Genomic DNA, 8,711 nt, shown 5'->3' with positions numbered 1-8,711 from the left:
ATCATGCTCCATCCCGCCTTTAATCAACGTCTCACTTCTGCACCAATGAGGTCTTCATTATCGATCAATTGACTATGCGGAAATTCGYAGCTCACTGCACGCGGCCCCATAGTCGCCAACAGCAATTGTCCACGCTCACTCGGTTGCGTAGCGCATATTTAGACATTTGGGACACCGCGTGCATTTTCCGCAACAAATTATTGACCACAAAATGTTTGTGCATAATTTTCGTTTTATTTTTTTCCAACCACAACAATTACAGCTTGCTATCTACACACTCACGCACCCATCGGCTCGCGTTCACACTGCTCACGACGAGGCTCCTACTCAACTGTTCGTCACCCCACCAAACCATCCGGTTTCGGTGTGATAATGTTATTCTAATGTGTTTGAATTTAATTGCCGATCGGCTTGATCGCCTTCGCGATGGCTTCTAGCGTGTTTCCTTGCTGGCGAGTCTTTCGAAATTAATTGAATTAAGTTGTTGATTGAAGCGTGCAGCACACGCTTCGCATTGCACAGTTATTGGTATGATTGTAAGTGGGCTCACTACGAGTATATACATACTTACATATATAGACGACTGCTTGTGGCACGTTGTTTCATAAGTTTGTAAATGAAGTGGTGCCCGTTGCCCGTTGCCCGGTGCTCGATCGCTCTACGCCTCATTCGTTTGAAGATTTCATTGCATTCGTTGGCAATCTTGTAAACTTTTTTGTTTCCATTTTTTTCTTTTGTGTTTTATTTAGTTTGCTTCTTATACTTTTAGTTTTTTTTTTTTTTTAACTGTAAGTTTCTGTGCTGCAACGCTTGTTTATTTATGTTTTGTTTTTCTTCTTGTGTGCTGTTAACCTGCCGAATAAGTTTTKGATTGTGAAAGGCGTGCGTTTGTGTAAACATTGGTTGGAAACTTGCTTAGAAAGTGTAAATTTGTTTATTGTACCTGATTGTACATATATATGGTATATGTAAGACTACATATTTGTTTATAAACTTTTGCTATTTGTATGCGGAGTAAAATATAGAATTTTATTGCCATAGGCAGTGGCACAACTTGATTTGAAACTATTGCAGCATAATAGGTTTAAAAAAATATCAAACTGCTTTAATTTGGTTTTAATGTCTATTGTTCTTTTCTGTTGTGTCCAAAATAATAATTAAGAGAGTAGTCAGCTGCACCGATGCTAAAATACCCTTGACAGGTGCATTTGTATCTTGATTTTGCCCCATCAGTTTAAATGACAGCTATATGCTATATTGTTTTGATTTGAACAACATAATTTTCTAACATAATTTTAACGTTGCCTATGACAAATTTCGTGAAGATAACTTTGAAAAAAAAAAAAAAAAAAGTTTTTCATTCAAGGACTGGAATTGGATCGGCCATTGAGCATCTTCTGGTGAGGTAAGAAGGTGGACAAAATTTCAGCTCAATTTCTCAAAAATCCCGCATACAAACCGACATGAATAAATTGACTAAATCTACATATCGTACTACTGTGAGCAAAAAATCGTAATAGTTGGTTCATAATTTTTAAATTTTTAATTTATTCTTAAAAATCTATATCCTCTATCTTAAAATAATCCCGCTTGGTCCCAAAACACTTGTGCCAACGTTTTTTCTAATCCTAGAAACAGTTGTTAAAGTCAATTTCTGGAATAACCTTCAAAAGGCGTAGTGATTCACGTTTAATCTCTTCAATTTACTCAAAAAGCTTTCCCCGAAGCGGACGCTTACTGAATAGCCAGAGGTCACGCAGAACTAAATCAGACGAAAGCTGTGGTTGCGGCACGATATTGGTTGAAAACGTGACGAAAAACTTTCGAAGAATCAATGCAGTATACGGCGGTGCATTCTCGTAATGTAAAAACCGAGAGTTGTTAGTTCAGATTACCGGCCTCTTTTTACGAATAGCTTCGCGGAAACGACGCATAACACTCAAATAGTWTTCYTTGTTGGCCGRKAGGAAARAACTCGGAGTGCAYCACACCGCGATAATCGAAGATAAKTGTCCATAATCTTCATTTTTGACCTGCTTTAACGTKATTATCTCGGCTTGGGTTTAYCTTTGACACGTTATTCTGTTGAGTAATCATCTGTTTCCGGGTTGTATGCATAGATCAAAGGCTCATCGCCAGTGATAATACGTTTCATGAAATCYTGGTAATCGGAAAGCATTGTTTCACAGACGTTAACGCGACATTGTTTTTCGAAAAAWTTTAATGATTTTGGAACCACTTACATTTCCAAATTATCTTTTAATTGATTTTTACTAATCCTTCCGATATTTTAACGATGCCAGTAAGATCGCTGACTGTTAATCGTCGATTCTCAATGTCATGCCAGTGAGATCTTTGACTGTCAATCGTCAAAACCGACTTGAACGTGATCGTCGTCAACACGTTCTTAACCCCCTTTGAATAATTTTTACCAATCAAAAACACTTGCCCGCGATATACAATTATCACCGAAGGCTGTTACCAACATTCTGCATGTTTCGGCGTTTTCGACGAATTGGTTTTCGCTCGAAATTTCAATTAAAAGATTTAAAAGTCTTTATGTTCACAGCAGTATAAATTAAAGTGTTTCCGAAGATTCCTTTTGGGTTTTACAATCATCGTTGCAAACTTAATATTATACCCTATTCAGGACATACTGTTTTTATGTCTTCCAGTCACGATAATTTTTTTCCTTAGTTAAATTTCTTATTATCAAAATGATGTCTATGCCACGACTTTTCGTTTTGTCCACTTATTTTTCGTGGGTCAAATTTTGACTCGCTTCATAGCATATYTCTTGAGCTTAAACTGTTACTTAAATGCTAAGTAGTTCGTTTTCCATTTTATTGTTATTAAAAAGTTGTATGACCCAGCCGATCCTCGGTAAATTACTGATAGGCCGAAAACTTTCAATCTCTTACAGAGAAATGCCTAAGTTTTCAAAAAGATATTTTGCTTTCAATATAGGTACATACACATAGATCTTTTATTTAAAAATAGGTTTCAGTTCTGGAAATTTCCATCCAGCGACCCTCCTCTCGACCTCAGAGAGCATAGAAAAGTCGCTGTTTACCATATCGGAACAATACGATGGATGTGTAAGCAATTAACGGTCAAAGCACGTAATGTTTTGGTAGTTTGTCTAAAATTGAACCTGCGTGAGAATAAAAGTGTACAAAGCTTACGTAAACCCCAATATCCATAAACAATACGTCCAACATGCTCCTTTGAACATGCCAACTATTTGAATACAATTTTTTTATATGATCCAAAATGAGTTTGTGGATATTTTTGCTGCTTGCGCTCGAAACAACCTTTTGTTATTGTTATTGTTGTTCCAGAAGAATTCTGACGAGTTAATTGTCCTTGACCGGATAAAAAATTCGTGTCCGTTCCGGTAATGTAGACCCGTCTGTCGTGGGAACGGACAACCTTTTTAGTCGTCCATAACGTTCATCTTCTTCGTGGCTAAATAAACATGGCGTTTCTTTGGCACAAAAATTTTTATTTTAATTTTAAAATACTAAAACTTGTCACCATAACTCGTACATCAGACTAAGGAGTCTATTGCCCGATATCTGTGAGATTTATACACTGCTCGCTAACTTCATCATGTCTTTGTCTGTTACTTTGTTTTCTAAACTTCTATTTCATATAATTAAGAAAAATKTTTGCTTTCATTGAAGAAGTATATTTCTATATATATAAACTCAACAGCTTCCGCGACATATAACTACTACAGATTATTTAAAATAATTCATTGTTGATCATTGACTGCAACGTCACATCCAATTCATTCTGTGTAAGGCGGCAATTCATCATCCCTATTTGGTATACCCTCGTTTCTATACTCTGCACTATCCAAGCTTTCACTTAACTGACGCTGGCCTGCTCGCCTTGGCTTGAACTGTTGGCCACCTAATGTGATGCTGGGTGGCACTTTTTTGCCTCGAAATTTAACGGCATCAAAAGCTGGTGGCGGCGTCTTATGTTCCGGTGTGTTATCACGCTTTGACGTGCTCGTATGCCAAACAGCGATACGTTTCTTTGATTTCTTTTTCGGCAACAATTGTTTGATGGACGTACCAGAGGCGGGTTTYACCTTTGTGATTTCGCTGAAGCGTTGCATTGTGTTGTATTTTCGTCGATAGTAGATTATTTCCAATACCAAAGTGACCATGGCCAAGCCCAAGCCAAAGAGTGTGGCGATAAAAACACCACCCAAACTTTCCAGTGATATGCCTTCTTGCTCTTCGTTAACCGAACAGGCTTTAATACGCGACATGTTCCAATATTTCGCTTTAAGATCCTCGAAGAAGCGATCCTTTTGCAGTTCCAGCAACGCATAGCTTAGTTCGTCCTGTGAATTAGTGTGGTAAAATTTTTGTTTGAAAATAGTTTTTTAGCTCTGTCTCTAGCTACCACTTACYGCGAAATGTGAGCCTTGTTGTATCGCAATTGCGTAGGGTTGCTCAGCGAATACTTCGCCAACTTCGGTCAGATTACAGTTGCGCGTCAATTCATATTTGATTTCGGACGAATCATGTATGAAGGCAAAATCGGCATTTTCATGTTCGTTAACCTTGCGGAAGCCTTCTCTAGCATCCTTTACCGGTTCTGAACCATTTATCGCCAGTAATATAGTACCATATTGTTCCTTGATGGGATAATCCCAAATTCTGAAAAAATAAAAATAAATAGTTGGAAATGTAATAAAGGGAGTTTTCAGTTTTAGATTTCAGCCTCGCCCCATTTCTTMTTTTATTTCAAATATGATTTGTACAGAAATTATTCTGGTTGAACTTCAAAAATTGTTCAACCCTCAAGAAGCTCTATTATAATAACATTTATACCTGTATCTTTGAAAATCTTCCGTCACGTTCAATGTCAACTCCTTCCACATGCGGTACAGCGTATCCTCAGCAAATTTCATGTTAATGAAATATTGATGTGTGCCAGAACCTTCCACGACTGTATAATTGATTCTGGACTGACGTGCCAACTGTTCCAAAGATTGTACCGGGGTCTGCATTCGTTCCACCGTCAGAAAAGCTGCTAAGTTAGCTGTGAAAGTGGCCAACATCAAAACCACAAACAGCCAATAAGCGGCGACCATTATACGTCCAGAGACGGCTTTTGGTGCTTCACCACCACCCTGCGGCGTAAACGAGGTTAATGCGAACCAGAAACTCTCGCGCAATGTAAATTCGCTGAAAACAATATAAGCATTTTTAGGTTAGGTATGGAATTCCATTAGTTTTCACTCACCGACAAGGATACGGATAGGCCGCACGATTATTTCTATAGCTGTAGGGTGAATACTTATCAAGCAACCAAATCATAAGTGCGCTACCCACCAACGCCGCRATAATGCTAAACCACACTTCCACCCGCAGCACAGTCATGAATTTGAATAGTGATGTCTGTCGCACCGGTTTACGCATTACAATGGAAATGCCAGTTTGCTCAAAATACGGCGCTATGTAGTCAATAACTTCTTCGCGTTCGGAGTACATTTTCAGCGCGGTAACAGCAAAGTCCGTCTCACCAGTAAYCAGATCGCCCACAATGCCATCCCAGACATCGTTAACAACATCGCGACGACCAAACTCACCCGAAGTCGGTGGCACCAGCATGTAGCCGAAATTTAAACGCTCCGACAACTTTTGTATAGAGTCAATGCAGAAACCCTCCCAAATCGGGTTGCCAAAAGAGTCGAGTATTAGTTCATCAGTTTTCGGRTCACGTTTCATGTAATTCCATGGTATGGCCTGCAAGCAGTAATRGAAATAATTGTCTACCAATTTCGCTGTAAGGAATGTGGAACGTAGATACCTCCACAGTACCTATGCGAAAAAATCTTCGCGGCGGACTGATGGTCTCATTTATTTTGCGCAGATTATCATTTTGCCAAATGGCCAACTCGCTTGCAGCATTGTGTTCACTCGAGTAGAGATTTATGTTGATCGTCGGTGTATAAGTGAGGCGTGGCACGTGATCGAATTCGTCGTCGGGAAAAGTGGCATCGGTTGTAAAGTCTAAGAACTCAYTCATCGGCAATTGTTCCAAAATATCAAAACCCGCTGTGCCGTTCTCAATGGGGGTTGTGGCATTGCATTCCATCACAAAAGACTGCAACCAAAACAAATTGGCTTGTTTCAGTTCGATTAAGCCGCGTAAGATTTCCAAAATCATCGCGCGCTGAAACTGTACCGGAATTATAAACTAAATATTTTCCTGAGCATATAAAACGAACTCAATTAATTTACCGAAAATCCACTGAGGCAATATGTGTCCTTCATCCTTAGTGCCCTGCACAGTGTTTTCGGATTGATTGTGAATTTCGTCGCATAATCCACTTGCTTCTTAAATTTAAAGACCCGATCACGTGGATCCAAATAAACGAAATGCCATTCCCGTGGTCGTTCAAAGATGTTGGCTTTTGAAATCTAACCGAGAAAAATATTTAAATTTTGCARAAATAAGTAATCCTCCCTTGACTTACCCTATCAAAAATGCTGTTCATCGCTGTGCCGTCCGCAAAAATGGCATAACASGAAGGCATTGGTCGGACTTTTCGTAGACGCTTTATAAAATCTTGTTTAGTATCAAATGCATTCATTATCAAACTGCGAAARGGATAACCTTCGACGATTTGTATTATAGCTTCCTCAGTGTCCTAAACGTTAGAAATATTTTTGTTTTTTATAAATAATCTTCCTAAATTTTGGTAAAGGGCGTGAAAACATACCCTTGCATTCTGAAAGATCATAACACATTCGTGTCCCGCCTTTTGCAACACAAATTGTGAAAACATTTTAAAATATGGCGCCAATATACGGTCCACTCGTAGGAAAGGTATATGATACGCTCTAAGTAGATYCAATCCTTCACGCCATATGTGGTAGGTAAAGTCGATAACTACCGATACGCCGTCYGTTGCGAGGTGTTCACAAACTGCATGAAATAGTGTTCAGCGGTTAATTGCAATAAAAATATGTTGGTTAGATTCTTAACAAATATTTAAATTCCTATTAGCTTTCTAATTTTTTTACAGCTTTTAAATGTATATTTACTTTTCTGTATTGTTATATAGAACTTGATAGGGATTAGAAAAGATATTCGAAAATTTAGATTATTCTATGCTTGGCTGTTAATTTTTGCAAAAATGCAGAATTTTTTTTTTTTAAATTGTAGCAGGCCCAATTTGCTCGTATATTTTTCCAAGTTTACATCCGAATCAGGTCCGAAAGTTATGGCCTTTTTGTTTTTGGGTGATTTTGAGATTCAAAGTCAAAGCTCTGTAGTAGAATTCTAAGCGTAAATTGTGACTGCAGAATATTTTCATAATTTCTACTGAACCTGCCTATTTTACACTGTTGTGCGACTACTTAAAAGACTTTGAAATAAAGAAAGCTCTAAAAGGCAGTATAATTCGTTTCGTTTTTCAAACAAGTGATCCGACATGCAATGACCTATCGGGTTTTGATCCAATCTGATTAAAAAAAAATTTTTGGGAAACCAAAAACGTCTAAAATTGTGAACCAAATGAAATTTTTTTTAAACCGCCGTTATTTTGTCCAATATCTTCTGGTTTAACGAGAAGTTAGTTTCAAGTTTTATCCATGGAGAACGCCGGAAGCACTTCMCCTCTTTTTTAGCGCCATCGGAGCTTTCGTATAACTCCAAAATTATTGGATTTCGTTTTTTCAAAACATTTTCATATATCTTGTAACATGTATAAATATATAAATATCATAAGAGTGGTGCAAAGTCTTCAAGACATGCTTCGTTCTGGATGAACTTCGAACTATTCAACTGATGACAATATTGACAATATTAAAAAGGTTAAGGATGTGGTACTTGAAAATCTTCAGGTAAATGTTAGAGAGATAGAAAGAGCGTTCGACATCACTCGTGAGTCCGTTCGAATGATTTTTGGTTTTTCAAAATATTTTCATATATCYTGAAACATGTATAAATATACCCCGGAAAATTTAAAACAATCGATTTTATATTCCCAAAAATCGATCTTTTTCTAGCCTGCCACACTAGGTGTGCTCCTTACTCTTACTTAGATGCAATGCCCTTMAGTTCACGTACGTTTTTCCATATTCTTCTCCTCTTTCTTTCTACCGACATTTGTTATAACAACAACGTAATACTGGACCTTTGTTTCCAATTTCAAAGCTTCAATTTCTTTCACCGTACTTGCGACATCCAACTCGATGTCCGCCTGTAGTGGGTCAATCCAAAATGCTGAAGAAACAAAATTCGACATTAGACACACATTTTACTCAAATTGGCAAAAAAAAACAAAGCGTTTGCTGATATTTTGTACCGATTTTCAATTCGTTTGTGCAAACATAGCCGAAAGAGACCAAAATCACAAGCTTTTGCATAAGCCACATTATGCCACAATTTCGAAACGTCCATTCACGATGTATTTGTAAAAACAACTGCTATGTATGGCTAGTCATAACTGTGTCATATGCAATTCTTTGAGGAAGTATAGCATCAAAATTGCAGCGGCTGACAAATCAAGGCTGATGTATAAATTGCATAATAATTTSAAGTAATTTGCATTGATTTGTGCACACACATCCACAGGTGACACGTCTCAATTATTTATATTCCTGACCAACTGAAGTGTGTTGCAGGCGAAACGGAAGATAGCAACGGAATTAGTGAGTAGAACTTTGCAATGTGTG

The 8,711-nt window shown here is 37.8% G+C and overlaps 1 protein-coding gene across 1 annotated transcript; it reads right to left on the bottom strand.

The window, feature by feature from the left end:
* Positions 1 to 3,728: 3,728 nt before the first annotated feature.
* Positions 3,729 to 6,937, bottom strand: LOC108976122 (glutamate receptor ionotropic, kainate 2; the record flags this gene model as incomplete). Its single annotated transcript, XM_018945041.1, is given in 8 exon segments — positions 3,729 to 4,360; positions 4,430 to 4,679; positions 4,854 to 5,210; positions 5,269 to 5,771; positions 5,836 to 6,207; positions 6,270 to 6,449; positions 6,506 to 6,679; positions 6,752 to 6,937. Coding segments are annotated over 8 exon segments (2,589 nt in total), but the record flags the coding sequence as incomplete, so codon positions are not given.
* Positions 6,938 to 8,711: the final 1,774 nt, after the last annotated feature.

Source organism: Bactrocera latifrons, unplaced genomic scaffold, assembly GCF_001853355.1.
Source record: "Bactrocera latifrons isolate USDA-ARS-PBARC rearing strain unplaced genomic scaffold, ASM185335v1 scaffold_1148, whole genome shotgun sequence".
Lineage (NCBI taxonomy): Eukaryota > Metazoa > Arthropoda > Insecta > Diptera > Tephritidae > Bactrocera > Bactrocera latifrons.
The sequence above is the reverse complement of the archived record's forward strand: the minus strand, read 5'-3'. Positions and strand labels throughout refer to the sequence as shown.